Below are 24,324 nucleotides of genomic sequence, written 5' to 3'. Positions count from 1 at the left end.
GAAGGCTTATCTGTTTCTGCTCTACTCCATAATTTATGTAGCACTGGTGAATCAAAATAGGAAACTCCTGCATAAAAATGAGCCCCATTCATCTTCTCAATGAATTTCTATTTTTCTAGCATAGAATGTCTTTGAGAATAAAAAATAAACCACCCACTTTTATCTGTTTCCGAAGCGCCTCATTTTTCATTTTCACATATCAGACGTATTAATAACGGAGACAAATAGAACCTGGCGTTTGTTTACATTATAAATCATTTATTGAAATATAAATCATCTGAATGTACATGATGTCAAATAATGAAACAGTATTAAAAGGTCATACTGGGTGTGATTATCTTCGACTACAGATAGAGTACCATCATCAACACATCACTCACAGACACTCACATCCACACTGCTTTATACAGCTGAGGCAAAGGAAGGATACAGTATTTTAGGCTCCGCTTGCGTATTCATCTGCAACACATTAGACACTTGGGACGAAAAAAAAGCAAAGTGCAACAATGATTGTAGTTTATATCACAGTCAACGGGATGAGGCTGAGGTACAGTAAAGCAAGAAGATGGCGGTGGGGTAACACATGTAACAGATGTACCACAATACGTTGAATTCAATAGTAATGTCTCATTAGAGCTAGCTAGAAGCTCCTGGAGGTCAAAATGGCAAAGACAGTTGAAACACGACATGATAAAAGGTCTTTGGCAGGTATTATGTTTGATTAAATACTACCTTGGCTTTGATTCATTTCATTTTATAGCTCCCAGGGATGTAGATGCTAAAAGCCTTCTGCTTGGACTTCTATCCATCTCTCTAAAAGTGTCAATTGCTGTTTCTCAAGCCGTCTTCTAACAAAGCATGGGCTGGTATCGGTATCAGAGGCTAAAATTTCCCATCATACAATTCCTCCAACTTAAAGTCCCTCTTCCAGTGATGTGATCAAAGTGTTCTTCAGCTGTGGAGAATTAACTAATGCCTCCCACCTGCTGCTGCACACTGCCAGTCAGCAGGCTGAAGGAAGGGTAGTTCACTTTTCTACACCTTTAGAAGTATTTCACTGTCTTTTCAGTTTAAATTTTTAAACTGGTCTTGCTCTATAAAAGGAAAAGAAAAGACAATGCTGTCCTGTCCAATAAACCCTTAAAAGCCACAATTAAATTTGTCATGACTATTATATCTTTTTTTTTTTTGCACAGGTCTATGCATCAAATTAACAAAAAAACATTTTTAGATAACAAATAGTATAACTTCAATCATCAATATGCAATTCAATTTTTGAAGCAATATGAATTATTTTAAAGAAATCCCAGAAATTTCGTGTGAGTACCCTGGAATCTCAAACCAGCCCACGATTTGTTCTAGTCCACACGTTTCATTGAGATGTCCCCATGGTGTTCTGTAGACCTAACAGATGTATTTTATACAAACAGTGTCTTCATAGTAGCAGATACGGATGAAGAAGCTTATTTTTTTTTTGTGCTCGCATACAATACTTGAGTATTACCCCCAGTAATTCTCTCTTATAAAACAACTCTGGAGCTATTTACATTACAATCACACTTAATTTGGAAAAAAACCCAAAAACAAACACAAAACAGGCCCACATGTCAAATATGAGCTAGGTCTTTATCTGGAATAAAGCTGAAGATATTTTTGTGTGTGTGTGTTTGGGGCAGAAACGGAGAGACTATGCAAAGACTAATGCAACTCAGAAGCTCTTCTCGCACCCACTCAGACAGCTACGATCTGTTACTAACTATTGGTTTCACAACAATACATGTTCTTATACTGATGACGTAAAAAAATAAATTTGAACTACTGCACATACTTAGTTATTTGAGAACATTATATAGTCACAGAGATAGAGGGAAAAAAAAGATGCACTCAGTCCAAACGTTGTGCTTTATCTCAAAGTATTGCTACTGATTGTGCCAGCATCAGGTGCTTCCCTTGTAATAGTTCCTACTTCCTCGTAATACAGTTCCTGGTATTGGAGTTGTATAGTAACAATAGTGCATTTGTAGTGGTATGTTGTAGGAGTTATGCAAAGTTTCTGACCAACACGTTCGATTTGTTCCTTCTTGCTTATACTGCAGGTAAAAGAATGCCCAACACAATAAAGCTTTTCAAATGGAAGATGTTTTTTCTTGTTTTTTTTCTGATTTGTTTGATCCGGATAGGTCCAACACCAAGACTTGCTCCCTCTTGGAATCCATTCTTTCAGTCACTCTTTCCTTATTGCTCATCCCCGTCTCCGTTGCCCAAAAAAAGAAAGAGTCGTCGTCCACGGAGAAGGGATGGGCGTACCTTACGTCACCTCGGACTCACCGAGACTGCAAAGTGGTTTTGTTCTGTCCTTGTGGAAGGAGTGTCATGGCCAGAGTCTTTGGCTGATTTACAGGTCCCACTCTAGTGTCCCATTGTCCTTGCAGCTCTGCCCCATGCCACTCCTGCTAAGGCTGGGCAGCTGTCACAGAAAGCTGTCCTCGACCAGGTCGCTACAGTCCAGACACATCTCGTCCAACAGCGTGATGTCCTCCAGGGTCTCGCCCTCGCGCTTAGCGTAGGTGGAGCTACTTGAGCCAGTCTCAATGGCGCTCTCCTCAGACGTTTGAGAGCTACACGGGAAGAGAATAACACATCGTTGTTAGTTGTTTGTTTTTTTTGTTTGTCATAGAACAGCAAAACTATTTTTATTTAAAGTGACCTAATTTTGGCCTGTTCTTTCTAACACACGTCAAGCTCAGATTAGATGGAAAGCCTCTGTTAACTGGGGTCTTTCAACTGATTATTGAAATTTATTTAGTAATAATTGGATTTAAGGTGTAGACTTTCACAGGACTGTTAAAAAACATCATTATGAATTGATCCAAACCACTGGATTGTAATTCAGGATGTGGCCCGTTTACACAAAGCTGCTCTTCAGTTAAAAAGTAATGTTTTTGTTGCAATCCGTTGGTGTCGTGACCGGAGTCTCTCATGCTGGCACTTTTTGAAACCAGATCTCAGAGTAAAACTTTCCAGTTGCACCACCTGTAGAAGTATTAAGTACTCTGCATGTGTGAAAGATCACATAAATAAATAAAAATAAATAAATTAAAAAACCAGCAGAACTGTAGAATTTATTCAATGCATGAATGGGCAGATGACAACAAAAACAATGGTGGATGCTTGTGCTGTGCTACTTTACCTGTTCAGTTTAGCACAGTTTCTAGTAACGAATGTATGTGTTACATGAGCACTTCATTCATGGAAGATCGAGGCAGGTTACTGTTTACTATCAGGTGGAAGCTAATGGTCAAATGCACACACCTCCCATCCTCCCAACTACTTCCTGTTGTCTTCTTCTTCATGTTTTGCACCTCTGGCAACATCCGGTAGTTGATCATGTGACTTGTGTGATGATAAAAACATCTTTCCATTGTGGTTTTGCGAAATAAACCACTTACAAGATGGCCAAAAAAACCCACCTCATCCTTGTGCCAAAACTTTTAATTGAAAAGCAAGGTTTTTTTTGTGTGTTTGTCTTTTTGTAAATTAGCATGTTTCTAACAAGCAAATTTATTTTCAAAATGTCAAATTGTGCAATTATGTGGTCAATGGAAACGCAGCTACCGTCATTGTTCAGAGGTTTTCTTCACTGATTACCCAAAGTTCTGTTCATTCAAACCTTTTCCATGTTTTGCTTGGCCTTCTGGGATTTTTCTGCCCTCTGGCCACTTTTACATAAAAACCATGTTTATGGGATGTCATATTGTCTGTTGTTGATTGTCTAAAAAGAGCTTTGGATCTCAGAGTTATTGGACTTTTCTATAACAGACCAACATGTTCCTATAAAGTCAGAAAACATGAAAAAGTTCACAAGATAAGAGTCATTTCGCAACGCACTGCATTTACAGATAACAAAATAATGACTGCATACCTGTGTCTGTTCCTTTTTCCATAGTCATCATCAGATATAGGGTCCAGGTCAGGGAGTGGGATGATGTAGCCGCTGTCGGAGCTCAGCCGCTGCTCGTCAAAGCCACTTTCCCTGTCCTTTAGCTTGCCCTGGTTCTTGTAGGGAATGTCGACGTAGTCCGCGTCCGTCTCGATGCAGACTCGGGTAACGGCGGGATGGTCGCTCTTCAGAAAATCGTGGTTCACCTTCTCATAGTGCTGCATAAGAAAACAGCACGTGGATTTAAGAAGCTGATCTAAAACAGACACTTGTTAAACGTCTCGTGCTGCAAAGATTAAATGCGGACGGAACGTAGTCATTGGGGTGTGCACACGTCAACAGAAAATATGTCTCCGTAGAGAGAGAAGGCTTGGTGTGTGAGGATTTTGTCATCAGCTGGATGGTGTGACCCGAGCTGGAAATCACAAACATCCCCGCCAAACCAAACGTGCAAAAGGACTGGTTGCTCCTGAACTGGTGGCCATTAAAACTGGGAGTAGGGCAGGGGCAAAGCTGTTCTGACGCACAATATGTGGCGTGGAAGTCTAATTAAGGCTGGGTGGTGGAGGCGAGAACCGAGGCCGTGTCATTACCCAGACTGAGGCCAGCCACTATGACCATCCAGCTGCAGCATTAAGGCTCTAATCACTTTTACACAGATGGAGGGAGAGAGCCTCCAGGAACCCTCCCAGCGCTCTCACAGAGGATGTGGACTGGCTTTTAAACTACCCAGCAGCTTCAACAGGGGGAGGGGAGAAAGGACTCTGAACTTGTATTTTGCTCGGCAAATAGTTGGCGACAAGACCAGTAAAACGACCCAAGAATGAAAACAACTAAGACGGGGGTGAGGGGGTGGGGGGAGGGGAATGTGTCGATCAGTAATGAGTGGTGGTAAAACATGCGAAGCAGGTGTTCCAGACACAGAGAGCACTGAGACAGGAAGAGATGGGAACGCTCACCCTCTTGTAGCTGGAGGGCAGCAGAGACGCCACATTTTCACTCAGACCCATGAAGGAAGGCCTCTTTTCCGGCTCTGTGTTCCAGCACTTCATCATCATCTCGTACCTGAAAAAGGTGCGCACAACATTGCTGAAAAAGGTTGCCGCAACCCAAGCCTTGTAATTTCAGTCGTTGGCACACTAGAGCTCTTAGAAATGACGTCATTTGGCGTGACGTGGAGGAGGTTTCGACAGATACAACGTGAGGTCACGTACACGTCTTGCGGCGCGTGCTCAGGTTTTGACATCCTGTATCCGCTCTTGATCTTGTTGTAGAAGCTGGAGTCCACCACCATCCCCGGGTACGGAGTGCCACCTTCACACAAAGAGACGGTTATTTATGACTGAGAGCCAGTTGCTGTCGTCAAGTAGCTTTTTCTCACTTTATTGCATGTAGTAAAACTTTGATCGATGTGGGTCATATATAACACCTTAAAATAACTCCTCTTTAACTGCAGGAACATAATCTAAGGTAAATATTCTCTGACAGTAAGCTTTGTAGTTCTTCATTTTTATTTTTTAACCGTCCTTAGCAACCTGCTCACTCTTCAGATTGGCAAAATAAACTTCAGTCCATGTCCAGTTGTTTTTTTTTTTTTCTTCTGTTTTGTCAAAGTTTAAATTATCCTGAACTAATACTGGAGGCACGAGTAATATTATTTTCTTGATGCAATTTCACAATCAGCATACATTTGCTTGAAATGAACATGTTTTCTTGTCCTTAATTTTTTTGAGGAGTAACCAGACGTTGTGCTCTTTGTCATATTGTATTTATAACCCAGGAAAACATTAATAGTTTATCCCAGTTCTGCATAGCACTAGAGGATCCTGAAGCAACTTTTTAATGTTATTGTAAAAAGCAACTTTTTAATGTTATTGTAAAATAACATTAAAAATGTCTGAAGTACATATTCAAAAGCATTGAATTAACTAATATTTTATAGAAGTAACGTTAAGTGTGTCAAATATGTAAAAAAAGACAATATTTCTACAACGAAGAGCTCTTTGTTAATTAAAAACATTTTTTTTAAGTAGGTTATGTTAAAAGATCATAAACTTTTACTTTATCACATGCAGTTGCTAACTCACTTAGTGACTTTTTTTAGTGTGAATCCACATCAGTTGGCTGAACCGGAGCTAACAGCTAGTCTTAGAGGGACCAACACTGCTATAAATTCAAACCCATCATGACGGTTTATGCAAATCATTATTTCTTTATTTTACTAGCTTTTCAGCTGTCATTGAGTTTCCATTGTGCAGTTTTTACACAGAAGCTGATAAATGTTTAATGGAAACTAGTGGTAGGTTTTGCACCACCAATAATCCCTCTGTGTGAATCATGAACACATGGACTAAGTGTCGGAAAAGTCAATAAAAGTGTTTACTACCATATTATTTCTCTCTACATCATCTTACTTTCCTATTAAGTTTTCACTGCGTTTCAGAACGGACAACACCTTCTACCTCCAGCTGCTTTGTAAATGTGCTCCACCTTCGTCTTTAACAAACACCCAATGAAAATGCGATGATGGTTTAATGCTTTGTAGACGACTGTCACAAATTCATCTCAAGCCACCGCATCGGCGCTCTACTGATGTACGTTGATGCCAATTCAACACACACACACAGGATTATGTTTGATTTACTTTGTCACTATCAGAATTGGTCAGAATTATGCCTAATTTAGCTCATTTACATACGGAATACATGAATGCACATTGATTGTTTTTGTTTAACCCTTCTGCGTGTGAGGACTGAGGCAAACATAGAGGACTGTGGCAAATGATACAAGTTTTACGTGTGTGGGGTCATTTGGACCCCATTTGTAGACACAAGGGTTAACTTAAAATGTCTACTTAATTTAAAATAATAATATGAATGCGTTTGTTTTTTTTTTATTTTTTATTTTATTAGATTGGATTCGTTTTAAAACGGTAAAAATTTTAACTAGCATTTAGATTCAGCCTCAAAGATCATCTAAAAAAAACACCAAGGAAGTTATTTTATTTTATTGCTTTCCGCAAGTAAGATTTTTCTATAATTCTCTATCATCCTTTTTAACATCGCCGTGAAAACCATTTGTATCATTAATGTCTTATGGCTAATATTGAGAGGCAGCCAGATTTTTTTAAGGAGTCATTTAAAAAATACACCCAGCTTTGGGGATTTCTACGCAGGTGTTCAATATGAAACACACTGAAGCACCTTTTCATACTTATCACTACATCAACTTTCATTTATCATTGCATCAATTTGTGAACTGAAGTCGTTTTAAAAACTTACCCAGGGTGAATATTTCCCAGAGGAGGATGCCATATGACCAAACGTCGCTAAGACTGGTGTACAGGTTGTCGAAAATACTCTCCGGGGCCATCCACTTCACCGGCAAAAAGGTCTATTATAAGAGAGAGGCAATGAAAAGAATTAATATCATTAAAGCGCTGCATGCCTTAGCTGGAAGTTCATGTCTGAGCTGACACTCACGCTTCCTTTGGAGACGTAGTTGTTGTCATGCATGATGTCTCTGGCCAGCCCAAAGTCACAGATCTTAACAATCTTGCCTTGAGAGAGAAGGACGTTCCTGGCTGCAAGGTCCCGATGCACGCACTGTCAAAACCAGAAGTCGATTAGCAGCGTGAAGGAGTTGCTGTCATCCGTTTGCTCCAGTACATTCTGCTCCCACAGCCGCAGACTATTCCTGTGTCGCACTTTCAGCCAAGGTCATTTTTAATACTGTTTCATTTTGCTTTATGAAGCATAAACGTCGCGTAAACAGGCTGGTTGGTAGAGACGGCCATGACCGCTGGGATATTTAGGGATAATAACTATGAAGTTGGATGAATAGTTTCTGGCTGCAGCGCGTCTCGGCCTGGTAATTCTAGCTCTAGCTTCGCTGCTGCTATATTCGGCGTCTGGCCTCTCTCCTGAGCGGCTTCGGCAACCTTTATGGGGCTGCTTATCATACGCCTCCCTGGGCACTTCGTCTTATGGAGCATAAAACAAAATCTGCAAAATTCCGTTTATAGCCTCGGGAATCAGAGCACCGGCATTCTTCAGACGTACGTTTTTGGACGCGAGAAACTCCATCCCTTTAGCCACCTGGTAGGTGAAGCTGAGCAGGTCGGTGGTCGTGAGGCCTTTGCTCATGTCGTCTGACAGCAGGTTGTCGGATTCTGGTCGGGAAAAACACACCATCAGGGTACCCGTGAGTAAATATAGCCAACTTTTCTTAGACCTGGCTTTTAATGGCAGCCTCAAACTGGGCATTATTATGTGTGCGCTACAATTATCTTCTCTGGGTAATTACAGGCCACTGCCAGGCCTAAATTCTGACAAGGGTGTACCCCGTTTAACCAACAATGACTCAAACACAACACAGAGGCCCAGCGAGCGTGAGCCAATAACTCTGAGGACAGAGAGAGAGAGAGAGAGAGAGAGAGAGAGAGAGAGAGAGAGAGAGAGAAGAGCTGCGTACACACCGCCTGAGTCTTTCTGTGAAGAAGGGTGGTCGTAGTTAGATCCCTGAACGTCAGAGTACTTGGAGGTTGTGCTCATCTCCAGCATGGGCACATACTGGGTGTTGTCCGCCTGCTTCATGTCCATGTAGTCTCCTTTACACTCGAAGGACAGGATCACGTAACTGGGAGCAAAGACGAGAGAGGAAGAGATGCTGATGGCAGCGAACTGAGAGAATGTTGATTTCTGTAACAAAAAATGTTCTCACACGGCTGGATCTTTTTTTTTTTTTTTTACCATTTATTATGTTAAAGCTGAATTTCGTGTGATAAATTACACCAAAAATGATTTGCATGGAAGATTTTTTTTTGCTCATTAATCTTTGCTAAATACTTCAAGCTCAGTTCATCTGTGAACATCGGTTTGTTTCCAGAGATGCTGGATCATTTTAACAAATAAAATAGTTTTGATGTAAGCCATTAGGTTGTAGCTCTGATTCCATGTTCTGCATGTCTTCCTGCTGGAAGGCGAACCTCCACTGCAGCCTCCTCTAACATGTTTTCTACCGTGATTTATCTCCCTCCAACTCTTTTCAGCTTACCTACCCCTGCCTAGCGTGATGAAATCATCTCTGGTGTGGTCATTGGTTATTTTGATGCCAGCTGTTTTCCATGTAGTCAAGAAGTTCTGTTTTATTTCAACTGACTAATGAAATAAAACATGTTTGTTTTAACCAAAAGCCCTACATGGCTGCAAACAGGAGTTCTTACTCCTTTCTCGTTGCCACCTTCCTTATTCCTAAAAAAAACACTAAAGATGTTTGGAAAACACAACCAACACGTAAGAGTACCTTTCTAGCTCTTGGGAGTCTCTTGGATGCTTTTCTGATTAATGCTATCCATGGTGGATGACGGCATCTTGGTAGTCGTACAAAAACCTTTCCCTTTTACGACGAGGGATTGGAGGACTGTTTCAGACTTATTCAAAACTTTATCACTGACCTGTCTGCTGTGTTCTTTGCTTTTTATTGCAGTTTCTTCACTTATGTTCTCAAACAGTACTTTGTTCAAAGAACAGCAGGAGTTTTAATAAGATTAATTATTGCGCAGATGATCAATTTGTGGCCTCCTGGAGGCCACTAGTTGTATTGGATTTTATTTAGGCGAGTCGGAGTTTAGGATCCGGCACACAAATGTCACTGGAAGACACACAATTGTAGATTGTAAAAATAAAAAGATTTTATTCTTTTTTCTTCCTCTTCACAACTATTCTTTTCTTTGCATTACTTAGTTGCATAAAATCCTGACAAAATACATTGACGTTTGTGGTTGTGCTATGACATACATGTGGAAAAGTTTAATGAACTAAAAGAACTAATAGATGCTACGACTGATAACTAGTGTCTACTAGTTCTCTTGTTCCTTGGGCTGAGGCGAACATAGTAGCCAGGATTAAATCATTTTATGGGTGTTCCGAGGTGCGGCCACTGTGAGTCATCCATCAGCACAAGATGCCCCTTAAAAAGGGGAGGACAGGCTGATGTTTCACTAAACGTTTGCGCAGATACAATTAACAGGTAGCTGAGCAGCAATGGCATTATAGGCTGAAACATAAAACCATTGGAAGCTTTGATCTGATTAGGGAAAGATGCCGGACAGTATCCTCCACCGCTGAGAAAATGGTGATTGTGTTACTGTTTAGGACTTTTTCACGTGGTTTTTGTGTCTTCTCCCAACATTTATTTTTGCAACCAACAATTAAAACAAGTCTTGTTCTAGACTCGGATTAAAACAATATCGTTTGAGAGAAGAAAAAGCACATTGGACTGCTCTGGCCGCCGTACCTCCTGCTGTTCTCGTCCGCAGTGTTGATCCCAAAGATATCCAGCTCCTTCTTGTTTTTCTCCGGACTCAGGCTGAGGAAGCTCTCCCTGTTCTTGTGCAGATAGTTGACCAGGTCGCCGTGGAAGCAGTACTCGGTGATAATGTAGATAGGGCCTGGGAACAGCACGGAAGATAAAGGCGTGCACCGGCGTCAGTCTGCCGGCTAATCTTATCAGAGCCTCATAAAGGCTAAAAGCACAGCCAGGAGAGCAAGCCTCTACTTTCCCATAAAAAGCCTATTAAAATAGCACGCCCACCAAAAGCTGTCAGTCCGCTGCGGCTGTTAGGAGCTGTAAATGTCTCCTACGATCTAATCCGAGTGTGTGTCTGTGTGTGCGTGTGAACAAGGCGATAATTGTGCGTGTCTGTGTAAAGTGGCGACTAAATCACATGAAAGAAGCGACAATGGCAGTAACACACTACTACACCACAGCCCGTCTTCGCCTTTGAGCGAACAAGTCTGCTGTTCTTGCGTGTGCTTTTATCACCTGACTTGGTGCACGCTCCCAGGAGGTTTACGATGTTGAGATGAGGTCCGAGGTGAGTCATGATCTTCAGCTCAGACATCAGAGCCTGCTTCTCACTGGAGCGAGCCGTGGCTGGAAGAAGGTGCAGCAGCCATGACTATCACAAGACTCGCGAGTCATCAAATCATGCACCAGCTACCTCTTTGATCCGAATAATTTTCTTACTCTTATCTTTGTTTGCTTGGGAGACTCTTGCTGTCCCCACTCAATCCTGTTTTTGAGGGTGTTGCTATGGCTACATCTTTTCAGCAAATTTGTTGTGAGAGCGGTGTGGACAATAGTAAAATGCAAACATGTCACTGTTTAAAAAGAAGAATTTTAACTAATATAACAGAACGGCATTGGTTTAATTTGACAGATTGGTGCTACTGACAGATACACTGTCAATAAATAAAATGTTTTCTGAATGATCACAACAACTGGGAACGTATTGACAACAATTCTGGTGCAAGATTAATAGCAAATTTGAGTACTAGCTGGTGTTTTTTTTTAAATTAAAATAAAAAACAAAGAGCTGTGAAACTTTTGTAAAATCTTCAGTGTATCACTGTAAATATTTACTTTTGATCTGTTTATATGAAAACACAAAATTCTAAACAACAATAATAATTCTTTTAAAAATCAACATCACCTTCAGTGCTGGTATATTGTGAGTAAGTAAATGAAAAGCATCTAGACTGCTAACAGGTTCTTTTCACAGTGCCTTGCAAAAGTGATTACACCAGTTAAACTTTTTCCACAAACCCCAAGTTTTATTGTTGGGATTTTATGTGCAAGATCAACACTAAGTAGAGCAAAATGGTAACCAGAAAGGTTTTGAAAGCCATGCTTTACCTTCCATTTTTACTAAATGTACTGCTTTGTCTTTTGCTGTTTATCACATAAAATCCCAGTAAAATTGTTTGGGGTGGTGAGACTGAGGCTAAATTATAAGCAAGTATACGCTGTTCCCTATGTGACCACTGAGAATAAATGAGCATATTGGATTTACGGCTAAAGGACTATGTGTGAGTGAAGCCTTTTGCAAATTACATTAAATAGTAAACTGGAGTCTTCATCCCCATTAAACCAAACCAAACTATGAAGAAAGAACTGCGAAAATGTTTTTAAAAATTAAATGTTCGACTTGTGAACATTTCAGTTTTACCAGTTTAGAAAACACAAAGCACAATATTATTACTTGTGTAAAGTTAAGACACTATTAGTAGTTCACGCTTTTACAAGCACAGCCTTTCACCACAGCCAGTGAGAACAAAGCCAATGAAGCTATTTGCAGGTCATGTTTATCACCAATGGCTCAAGTAAAAGCTTTTAAACTGCTTAAATTGCAGTCAGCAATGCTTAGGCTGACTTTGTAAACATGCTTCACCTCATTGCCTGAAAACCTATAATTTACTCGAAGAAGCAGACGAAGAGACCAAACTGGTATACTAGCTCATGCTATTTGCGACTAAACAGTGGCTTCTAGTGGCACGGGTTAGCTGTCTTTTGGATTAAAACTTCTTGTAGACTTACGTTTCAGCATTTTCACTGCCACCTTCATAACAGGCTGAGAGCGGCTGAGTCCGTAGGCAGTGCCCTCAACCACCTTGCCGAAGGCTCCAGAGCCCAGGATCCGGCCTGAGGATTACAAGAAGGCACACGGGTCAGGCACACGGGTCAGTCATCCAGGGCGAAACGAGACACAGACGATCTGCTTTATCATCTGTAGTGGTTGCATTTCCCCTTAATCTATGGGTCAGACTGAATGGCAGCTGTCAGAAAACCACTCATCCCGAGCTATCTTATCACAGCCCGAACTTCAAAGGCAGAGTGAGATTCACGAGTTGCAACATCTCCATAGGGAACTATAGAACATCATAAACATCATCAAGACATTTGGCTCACCAAGCACAAGTCTATCTCGGGGAAACTCCCATCTGGAGTCGTAGGGAAGCTGCATGGGATCCACATAGATGTACTCGTGACCGTCTGGACTCACAGACTCTATGACCCTCCAGCGGATCTCGTACCGTGGTTTCTGGAAGGCAGAGGACGCAAAAAGTCACGGTTTTCCCGTTTTAACAAGCAGAGCAGTAAAACCAAATGCACTATATTTAAATCTGGTGTTTCTTGGTCTGATTCGTAACCTCATATGAATGCTTGAAATATGGAAATGAGCGACAGAATGGAGTGAAACTGTGCAGTACGATGTTGACAGTACCTGCTTCCAGATAACAACCAAGACAATGAGTGAGATGATGACAATGACCAGGAGCACCAGCACAGCAGCAGCTACCGTCAGCTCAGGGTGAGGGCCTGTTTGTAGGGAAAGCCAGGGATGGCATTATGTTACATTCTGAACACTCTTCATCACATATAAGGTTGCTATAAAATACATCATGTGTGTTGCAATGGAAATTTCCCTTTAAAATTCAGTTTCAAACTACAAGGTGTGTAGACAACTAGCTCCTAAAGGGTGTTACACTAAATGGTCTAAAATCTGTAGTTTCCTTGAATTATCTCCCACAATGACACCTGTCCTTTCTCATAGACCAGTAAATGTGGTCTTCCAGCTACTGCACCTCTGACAAGACTTCACACTGTTCATTAAAAAGCCCATTGCAACTGCAAAGAACATCTACAGTCAGATTAAAGTCAAGCAGTTGACTGGTAGGTGTGTTCTTACCATTGGACACCAATTTGATCTCCCTGCTGACAGCTCCTATTTCATTCTTGGCAAGGCATCGCACAGCCAGAGTGCTTTTCAGATGGCCAAACATGACCTGGCTCTCCAGGTTGCTCTCCTCATCAAAGTGGGACTCCATGGTGATCTCTGTGGAGTTGGTGGGTAGAGGCGTCCAAAAAGACGAGTCATTGGCGCATCTTGAAGGGAGTGAGATAAGAATATGTAAATTGAACTGGTTATGGCTAAAGAACATATTTTTGAAAATAAAAAAAAAAACATATAGTCATTTTCAGAGTAAATAGTGAATCTTACTGTTTGATGTTCATGCATATGAACCATTCCACAACAGGAGTAGGCTGCCCCCTGGTAATGCACACCGCAGACTGTCCTGTGGCGGAACCATGGTGGATGTCCATGAGGTCCACAATGACTGCAGGCACTGCAACGTTGTGAACAGTACAAGGTTTGAGTCAATAGGCAGGCCTTCACAGTAGCTAAGTGTTGGTATCATCAATTTCCAATTGGTTTGGTGAGATGAAGTCTTCCTCCAGACCTTTAACCACCAGGTTTAAGCTGACTTCATGGCTCTGGTTTCCATTCTCCACCCGAAGGGTGTAGTTCCCACTGTCCTCCTCCCTTACCCGGATCAGGGTGAGAATACTTCTGTAGCTGTGCAAAATAAAAGCAACAGAATGTGAGCTCAAAACCACAAAAGTTCAAAACAGCACCAGACAATTTGTGGTGGCTCTTCATTTGCCCTCAGAGGAGCAGTGACAGAGATTAACCTTGTCTCACTGGTCTGCTTCAAACTGGTGGAGATCTCAGCAGTCAGGTCACTGAGCAAGACACCGTCCTTGAGCCAAGTAACATGGGCATCAGGAAAGGAAGAAATTGTGGCAATGAACTCCCGGACGTCATCTAGCTCAGCAGATTCGTGGTCCCGGAACTCCGGCTTGATGGACAAAAACTCACCGGCTGTTGGAAAAGTGGTCATTGGCAATGCTCATAACGACTTCAGAAAATGACTTGACGAAATACTGCAACAAAATATTCACTGCAAGTAAATACTGAGGACTCATACCAAACACTTGAATAGCTATTTCCTTTGTTTGCGTGTCTCTAGACTCTACAGTGGTAATGGAACAAGAGTAGATGCCGCTGTCTTTGGTTGAGGCTTGTGGGATTGTCAAGGTGTACAGGATCCGGCCTTCGTTCTTATTTTCCCGTACAGTTTTGGTACCCCGATTAGCCTGTCACACCAAAAAGTATCATCTTATACCTTTACGTCAGTCCTATCTTACAACTAAAACACATAAAACTTATTGGAAAACTCATTGGACTTCACAGATTGCCTTTTGATCTCACCGGTTTGCCAGGGTATTTCCAGTTGTCTTCCAGTAAATAAGGTCCTTGAGCCAGACAGTTGACAGTTATTGTGTCTCCAACCAGCAAAGCAGTTCTTTTGGCAGACAGCTCAACGTGCAAGACATCTGAAATGGAGCAATTGATACCAGTAAAAGCCTTGTGAGAGATCTGAGAGCCATTGAGCATTTGGGTCACAGTTTAGTTAAAATAGATATGATTAACAAGTCTCAAAAACACACACCTATGGATTCGTGGACAATGTATTGCTCACTGGTATGTTCAACTCCGTTGATGATGGCCTTGCAGACATAAGTTCCAGTAGGAAATATTCCCAAAGCACCCTTTTTACTGTCATAATCACTAGGTACGGTTTGGTTGGTGTCAACATTCACCAGTGTCACAGTAGCACTGGGATCAGACACCCTGCAGGGAATCTCGATCTCATTTTGGTCAACCGGCACATGGTTAATGTAATTTGGCACGAACACAGAGTCAGGATCTGGGTTGGGGTAAAATATGTCTATTAAGCCAAAGAAAAATACAAATACCAAAAATGCATAAGCAAATGTACGCTCCTTACCCAATACATAGATGTAAATACTGCTGGTCTTGGTTTCCTCTGCAATGTGGTCATTGTAGAGGCAAACGTAGTAACCGGTGTGCACAGGTGTCGCTTCGTCAACAGCGATGGTGGTGACGAAAAGGCCACTGTTGTCCTCCTGCGATTGCTCCAGCATGTCGTACGGAGTTTCCCACATCAGCTTCGCACCTCCACGACACGTCAGCGTGAAAGGCGCGTGGAGAGGGACGACAATCTCATCCTCGTCCGGTAGCAGAATAGGGGGGGAGGACGGTCTGATGTTAAGTCTAGTGGAACCTGAAACGGGACATGTTAAGAGTTTCGGTCATAATTTATGAATCGTTACCCACTTATGCATCTGTCTAGCATTTATTTTTCCAATCTGTTTGTTTTACCTGTCACTTGGAGGATAAATGAGAAGTGAGCGCTGCGAGAGCCACTTATGGCTGTGATTGTGTAATTCCCGCTGTCTTTCTCCATAGGCTGCCGGAACGTAACGATGCTCTGATACCTGCGTGAAGAACATCGGAGCTGATCAGACGTTCTTTAAATTTCTGGCAAATATGAATTATTCGTTACATTTGAGCTTTTCACATGTTGTTATAATACAACCAGAATCATCAACAAACAGAAACATCAAAATAATGCAGTGCCTTAGTTGTGAAGGGGAAGGCTACCTGGTTTTAATTAAATTTTTTTTTTTTACAAAATAAATCTTTGATGAGCGCCCCATTCCACTCATCCCCTCCCCAATTATAAAAATCCCGGTATAATGCATATAATCCCAATGAAATACATTGAAGTCTGTGGATTTTAAGAGGCAAAATGTGAGAATTATTCAAGGATTTCGGTGATAACTCGTGTTCCTGTACATTTTGTTCAAGAAAAACAAACTTTGCGCTCACCGATTTCCTTCCATGTGGCTAGTTTTGGAAGAAATGTAGTAGTTCTCCGACAGCGCTTGGCCGTCTTTCATCCATGACACTTTTGGGGCCGGGTATGCATTAATGTAGATGGTGTACTGAGTCTCTGCCAGAATGCCAACAGACTCCGTCTGTAGAATCCCTCTGTGGTCCAGGATGACAAAGGAGTTTCCCTCTTCAACAACAGTAAAGGAAGAAGATTAGTAAATAATGATGATTATTAATTTACAAAAAATGTCTAAAGACATGGAGTAAGCATGAAAAATACGGTGTCAGAGGAGTAAAATGGGACAGGAGGGCTGGAGTGAAACGAGGGCCTGACACACATCTGCTGAAACCATCCCATAAAACACACTGGTTGATGGTAAAAACAGAGTTCAGGCTTTAATGTTGCATAGAAGAAAATGACTTCCACACAGATCTAAGCACGCCACGCGCACATATGTGAAACACGCTAATTCACCTGATGATGAGGATATCAAATATTTATTAGGGACTGTAAGCTATCACATCAAGCACGTGGTGTTGCGCTTCAGATGGAGCCCTGTTCAAAAATACTTGGTGAATGTTTCTGACAGGGGGGGGAGACTTACCAAACACAGACACAGCCACGCTGCTCACCCGGGTTTTTCCACTGGCCTTGTGCCTGACCGAGCATTCGTAGCTGCCGCCGTCCTGAGCGGCGGCTCGCGGGATGCTCAGAGTGTAGATAACCCAGTCAGGAAAACTTTCTGTTGTCCGAATCGCATTAACAGCCTGCGAGAAACGGGAGGGAAATACGTTTAGCAAAGCTACTCACAATTAGAATGGGTAATCACATGAAAATGATTTGATTTATAGCACAATTTGGCTGCTTAAATTTTGTGGAGTTTTTGTTTTTTTTCCCATTTTAAAGTTACGGCACAAGGCCGATGACTAAAACACTGGTGAGGCCAGAGGAGATAAATCAGGATCTCAGAGCCTTTTAAAAGTCTGTAATTGCAGCTGAGACCAGAACCAGGAGTCAGGCCTCCTGCATCCCTGCCTCGCTATCTCTGGAAAAAGGCCTAAAGGAGACCCTCACAGACGATACAGCACAATAAAGAATGCGGGGCAGCACATACACAACTTGTACAGTGGCTTGTAAAGGCATTCGTACTCCTAAACTTCTTCAACTTCTGACACATTGCGACTGCAAGGTTGCAGAGGTTTGTTAGAGAATAGGAGAGAAGAAAAAAACAACATCATGAAGACCAAGGAATCCAGCTGTAGAGGTCAGGGAGAAAGTTCTGGGGTTCAAAGCTGGGTTAAGTTATAAAACAATCTTTGAAAATGTTACAGAGCGCTGTTCAATCCATTATCCAAAAGGGGGAAGAAGACAGCACAACTGCAAACCTACCAAGACATGAACTTATCGGAGAAGCAGCAAAGAGGCATATACATATACTGGATCTCTGAAAAAGGTGCAGAAATGGGAAAATCTGATGACAGGACAACTATTAGTCACCCACTTCACAAACCTGTACAGCAAACATGTAGAGGGCGGTATAGTGGTCAGATGAGAACAAAAAGCAGCTTTCTGGTTGAGATGCAAAATGCTGTGTGATAGAAAACTAACACTGCGCATCCCCCCTACACTGCTGCCCACCCTCCACCACCCCTGAACACACCATCCCAGCGATGTGTGGATGCTTTTCTTCAGCAGAGACAGGGAAGCTTATCAGGGAAGATGGATGGAGCACAAGCCTGCTAGATAACAGGAGCTGTACTGGAATGGAGTTTCAAAGTGCTTGCATTTGTTAGAATGCATTAACAAAAAAGAGAATGGAGCTTCAGCATAAAAAACAAGAAAAAATTTTAATTTCCATCCAATGGGCATCACAAACCCAAAAACAGCATTTCTCCTCATGGGGACCAGGATTTGTCCCCACAGCAAGGAGTGGTCCCCACAACTCACAATGTAGACAGAAATAGGTCCCAGAAGGGAATAAAAACCAGGTTCACACACACCAAAGGGAATAAAAACCAGGTTCACACACACACACACACACACACACACAGTACGCACACACACACACACACACACACAGTACACACACACATGCACGCAAACTGAAGGTGAATTTTAGAGAGACCAATTAATCTGACAGTCATGTCATGTTTTTGGACTGTGGGAGGAAGCCGGGGCACCCGGAGAGAATCCATGGATGCAGAAGGAGAACAAGGACCCCGGGCCGGGAATCAAACCCAGGACCTTCTTGCTGCAAGGCAACAGTGCTACCACCTTTACAGCCAATTGAGTTGATTTGTTGCATGCAATCAAATTAAGTGTGTCAAACTTCATTTATTTATGTTTATTTACTTGGATGAACTTAATTTGATTATTTGTAGCAAACTAACTCAACGAACTAAGACTTGAAAATTGCAGTTCATTACGGATCTCCACTCACTGAAGGAGTTTGAGCTATTTTTGCTGAAGAAAATGGACGGAAAGTATGATAAAAACAACTTTTGATTTTTATTTGTAACTTTTTCTTCATAATTAAACTGCTTCATCACATATCATCTCACTACATATATACTGAAGTGTCATTGAGCTTTAGTAAATGGGATGAAGTTCATGAGATGTGAACACTTTTTGTAATGCCTTAAAAGCCTCAGATGTTTGGCCGCCTGTCATGTGGAAATTCACCCCACTGGTCCCATGGTCAGCAGGTTCAAAGGATTTACTGTCCTGTTATTTACCGTCCTTTGAGCTGCCTCCTTTCCTTCAGCCATACGTCATGAACCTTTAACCTCCCTGTCAGTCTCTTTGACACGGGGGTTAACTGGCACGCCGAGGTTTTAAACGGATATTGTCCCATACAAGATGATTGCAACCCCCTAAAAGATGGACTAGATCACAACAGCCAAGTAAAGATCTGAGTCTGAGATCTCAACAGTGTGAAAAAAGGTAAATATGACCTCAAAGGATTCTGGATAAGATCTCAGAAAAGACCAATTAGAGGTAAAGAGAGTGTGTGTGGGGGGGGGCGACATCTTACCTGTGTTTTCAGATGGATCCACTGCTGGTGGAAGGCTGGGCCAAAGGGTCCGATACAGGAGACGTTAAAGGGCTCCCCGACTCGCACCGTCCCCGCGCTGGCTTTGACTTCCACCTCAAAGTCGCTCACCTCGGTAGATTCTGCAGCAGGGACCACCACAGAGAGGCTATCAGCATCGACATCTCAGGAACCAAGACGGTGACAGCTTGATTACCGTGACCACATTTATCATGGCGTAATGGCTGCTGAGTTTCAGTCATTCTCACACACACACGTGCATGCCCACACACATACGCACACGCACACACACAAACACACACACACACACACAATACATGCTGAACTTGTGTATATAAGTGTATAAATTTAATCCAGTGAGATCACAAAGCAGCTACTGTACAAAGACATGAGAGTTCTTGCTGCTCTTTAATCGTTGTTTCACTGCAGTTTCCTAACAACCAGCCTCTAATCTATTTTTAAAGTACTATAAAGTGGTATTTTAGCTATGCAACAAATTCTCACAAGTAATAAAACCATAGCTGTGTGGTAAATTATAGATCTCCATGAAATACGTTTCTAAAAACGGAAAACAAAATGCTGATTTGGCTTTTTGTCTGTTTCAGTCAGCGACATCTCAGGATGCGTAAAACTTGAGCTGATCAGGTGGCGCTAATAAACGCGATGGAGAATGAGCCAGTTCGACAGATCCCAACATGAACTGGATCGTACAGTTGAGTTCCAAGGAGGTTCAACCTTACATGTCTGATCTGATGACCCCCTCCCTCTAACAGCAGGGTGGTGATGACAGCAGAGATTGTCTCAAGATCTTTAAGTGATACACACAAACCAGACCATATGCTTCTTATCAACATTTGTCTTAAAATGGTAGCGGAGGATTCTAGATGATTACATCTGTCCATTCCAGTGTGTCCTGGTTCTCCAAATGTGTTTTTGTTGCCACACATTCCTGAAATCCATGAAGTATTCTCATATGTGGCTTAAATGCTTTGCTGCAGCCATACATAGTACTTCTCTAAAGTGATTTCACATGAAAACAAGAGGGATAAAATAGCAGGGAAAAAAAATCGAGTGGACGTAATTAAAATAAATTCTGATCAGTTGATTTTGTGATGTCATCAGAGGCCTATGCTTATGGATGATTGTTTGTTTGGGTCTTGATTAAAAGACAAATAACAAAACAGCGAAATAAGTAGAAAAAGTGAACAAGGCATGTTGTCTATAGCTGACAAACGACATCTAAGTGAGTGGTTTTGCAGCTTTAAATGTATGAAAGAAAGTATTTCTGACTTACCCAAACTCATTACGGTGTAGATGTCACTTTGGAAAGTCTGGCCATTAAATGTGGCCTCACACCGGTACTGGCCAGGAGAGAGGTCACCCATGAAGCCCACTCTGTAGTCGTAGTACCTGTGGAGCTTCTCTCCATCATTCACACGGATCAGTTCCACATCGTGGGTCTGTGCCGTCACTCGGCATGGGATGATTAAATCATCCTCATAGGGAACGAGCACGTCATCTGCTCTCTCTGGGACAAACGCGACCCGAGGATCTAGAAAATTATAAGAAAGAACGTAACCTTTTGTAAAGTAACAGTTTATCTTCCTTATGCCAACTTTTTTTAAAAAAATGGTCAGTCACATATTATCTAGTCTGAAGTTTTTCATCATTTATTGATTGATTAGTTTAATTTTTTTAGTCACATGTTAAAACGGTCAAGCTAATGGGAATAGGGCCATCTGTTTTTACCTTGTGCCTCCAGTTCTACATCACACCTTTTTCTGCTGGTCTCAACTGAATCACTATATTTCGCTGTGACGCAGCTCTGTCATTTTTTTTTATTTTTATTTCTCTTGTAATATTTTGTGTTTTTCCTCACTTTGTTTGCTTCTATTAGTTTTCATTTTAAAAATATCGCTCTATTTTATCTTTATGGGGTTTTTTTTGCATTTCTTGTTATTGTCTAATTTGAGAAAATGACCATCTTCCTGCTTTGTATAGCTATCCTGCTGAGTGATATTATCCCATCAGCCTGAACAAGAACATTCATTCATTTATTTTTCCCTCCTTACCTTTGACAAGGACATAGATTTCCACCAGATCGTTGTGGTTGCCCTCCTCGTTTTTATGCCTGCACCCGTAATAGTTGGTGAGCTCAACCGTCGCGTTGTAAATGAGGAGAGTTGAGGCGAAACCGTTTGAAGAAACGACGGCGTCGTCCGGCAGAGGTTCTTCCCAGACTACTTCTGATTGGCCCGTACAGCTGATGTTGATGATGGAGTGGGGCTCCACCACCAGCTCGTCTCTTTCTGGCCATATGGTCGGGGCGGACAGTCCAGGTGTAACTGTGGGACAGTTTGCTCAATGTTAGACAGCGTTTTTAATTTTAAAAAGTACAACAAAAAAGGTCATATGTCTCATATAGATGTTTACCTGAAATCATCAACACAATGGCAACACCACAGACCAGGTACATCCTCAAGCCATCCATAACTGTGGATGCTCAGGCCTGTGAAGACAAGAAGAGGGACTAATTATATTAAGTATTGTAAGGATTTTATTTTTTATTTTTATACCATCATCTGCACATTGATACCAAGTATGTCATTTCGCTTTAAATAGACAGGCTACACATGTGACTCCCAAACGCTGCGGTTTCTGACCAACAATCCAACAAAGGAAGATACAGTGAATATAGCTGAATAGCTTACACCTTTCTCGTGTATGTATTTACTTATTTATGTTGATTTCCAAACAAGAGGCAGAGAACTCACAATTTGCTGAATTGTGAGCAAATTTGACACCACTGGGCTTCACCTACAGAATATCATCCTTCTACAACATTCATATCGAATAATTTTACCCACTATAGAACTACATGGGTTTGTTATTCATCTACTCATCTACTTATTCATCTACTCATTAACAGCAACAGTTTTAAGAGTACGCAGTTGTTTTTGTTTTCTGTTGTTTTTTTGTTTGTTTGTGTGAGGCTGAGCACGCGTCACTGCAGTTCCCCTCCACGGTCTGTAGAGGGCGACACAGTCCAACTTTTAGAGGCGATGCGAATCTAATCACGTCGCTCCTCATAATTGTTTGCTTTTGTTTTGAAAAAGCTTCACCTTTTCTTGATTCCGCCTAAACGCATCCGAACATGGATACTGCTAGCATGCCAAACATAGAAGATGCTAATTAAGACATCTTGTAATTATTATTATTATTATTATTTACAAGTTCTACTAATTTAAGTTTTGGGAACAATTATTTCCATTTCGGCGTTTACTATGCCAGTCTTAAGAGCAATGTCTTCACAGCGAACACGTTTTAAAGCAAGAGATATTTTTTCATCAAAACATAATTTATGTCAGGTTTCCCTCGTTAATTAGGCAGTTTTATAGTAAACGTGCAACTTGTTTTTCTCCGTTTGATCTTTTCCAGCGTCTTGTCTTATTTCCTGGGGAAAAAAGGGAAAAGAAATAAGCTTTTAAAAAAAAAAACCTCCATGTCATCTTACTGTTTCCAACGATTGTCCGCTCTGGCTCAGCTGAGACAGGCTAAATAATCCATCGGCAGCGCGGTTCCTCAACTCTATAATTAGGACATCCACTATGCGCAAAATTACATATCTGCGTGGGAATCCGATGACAAAGTGTCTAACGCGATTTGACGTTTTTTTTAAGCACACGCCAAGAGGAAACTTTTTTCTCTCTTTTTTTTGTTGGTCGCAGTTTGGTGAAGAACTTTTCTAATCGAAATTGTGCTCAAAACAGTCTGCAGAGGCAGTCAAGCTCCGTGCCCCTCTCTTTATTTACTCCCCTCTTTCTCTCGGAAAGCGACTCAAAAGTTGCCAAACTGTGCAACAGGTCAGCCCAGAGTAAGAAAAAAAAGAAGAGTATTCCATCTAGTGTCTAAAAGATACGGTTCTCTTTTTAAAAAAATGTTGACTTTTTACGTTTTTTATTTTTATTTTAAGTCCAAATGCGTCAGATCCGACGAAAAGACCCGTTTGGTCTCACAGCAGGGTAGGGGGTAAAAGAAGAATGCGTCGCGTCTCCAACAGGGGGAAAAAGAGAAAACGACACAGAGCCCCTCTCCTTTCTCATTCTGAATCAAATCCAGACTTTTCACCCCCCAAAAAATCCTCTATTTCTCTCCACTGCGAGCGATCATATTCCACTTTAATTCCTCCGCATCCCCTTCTGTAGGCGAGGAAAAGGTGATGCACAAATTCCGACGTGTTTCCCGTTAAACTTCCAGGCAGCATCCCACAATTGTGCCTTCGGTCTTCGAGGTGACACCTCCAGCTGCGAAGCCGAAATTGAGCGCCTTTATCCGGAAGAGTGAGCGACATTTCGCCGCTCGACGTCCAAGGAGATGTGAGGAGGGGGGTAGAGAGAGACCATATGGCGCAAAGCAACGCTGAGATACAAAAAAAAAAAAAAAACCCTAACGCAAATGACTTGTGCAAAAGTTTCGCACAGCTCACAAAGTGCTGAATAAAAGTTAAAAAAAAAAAAACTCTAACTGTACGGATTTTATTCCGCAAACAGAAAGATAAATAGTGATCTACAACATGCATTCTGAAGGTTGTGTTAACCTTCAGTAAAAGAGAGTTGGGCACGAAACAAATGTTTAATCGACCTTTCAGTTACCTTTTTTCCTAATCCCCTCTATTCACTCCTTTCTTGTAAGTATATCCACAGTGAATTGGTCCCTCCAAAAAGGGCGCAGCGAGGGTCCCCCCTTTTTGCAGCGGTAATAATCCTCAGAGATCCGGCGCTATGTGCGCCCCTTCTGTCCGCATCCACGGCCGCCTTCACAACTGCACTCCAGCTACAGCGACCTGTAACTGATTCAATGTTACAGTCCAACCCCCCTCACCCGAGAAAAAAAAGTAATCATCTGGCTCAAAGTAAATAACTCTCAGGAAATGGCACCCCCCC

General features: G+C 41.8%; 1 protein-coding gene across 1 annotated transcript; it reads right to left on the bottom strand.

Annotated features, from left to right (window-relative positions):
- Positions 1-236: 236 nt before the first annotated feature.
- Positions 237-24,211, bottom strand: pdgfra (platelet-derived growth factor receptor, alpha polypeptide). Its single transcript, XM_008407475.2, has 29 exons — positions 24,034-24,211; positions 21,815-21,890; positions 21,454-21,726; positions 20,676-20,933; positions 19,364-19,503; positions 16,934-17,096; positions 16,323-16,515; positions 15,813-15,928; positions 15,418-15,714; positions 15,079-15,336; positions 14,838-14,962; positions 14,554-14,722; positions 14,258-14,447; positions 14,026-14,141; positions 13,785-13,911; positions 13,473-13,669; positions 13,008-13,102; positions 12,692-12,824; positions 12,320-12,424; positions 10,766-10,876; positions 10,238-10,391; positions 8,418-8,578; positions 8,002-8,111; positions 7,423-7,545; positions 7,222-7,333; positions 5,155-5,254; positions 4,900-5,005; positions 3,923-4,158; positions 237-2,618 (listed from the first exon to the last, which is right to left on the bottom strand). Exons 2-29 carry the CDS (start codon positions 21,870-21,872, stop codon positions 2,471-2,473), a joined length of 4,374 nt encoding a protein of 1,457 aa, XP_008405697.1. The 5' UTR covers positions 21,873-21,890; positions 24,034-24,211; the 3' UTR covers positions 237-2,470.
- Positions 24,212-24,324: the final 113 nt, after the last annotated feature.

This window comes from Poecilia reticulata, linkage group LG4 (assembly GCF_000633615.1).
Source record: "Poecilia reticulata strain Guanapo linkage group LG4, Guppy_female_1.0+MT, whole genome shotgun sequence".
Lineage (NCBI taxonomy): Eukaryota > Metazoa > Chordata > Actinopteri > Cyprinodontiformes > Poeciliidae > Poecilia > Poecilia reticulata.
This window is presented reverse-complemented; position numbering and strand designations above follow the sequence as displayed.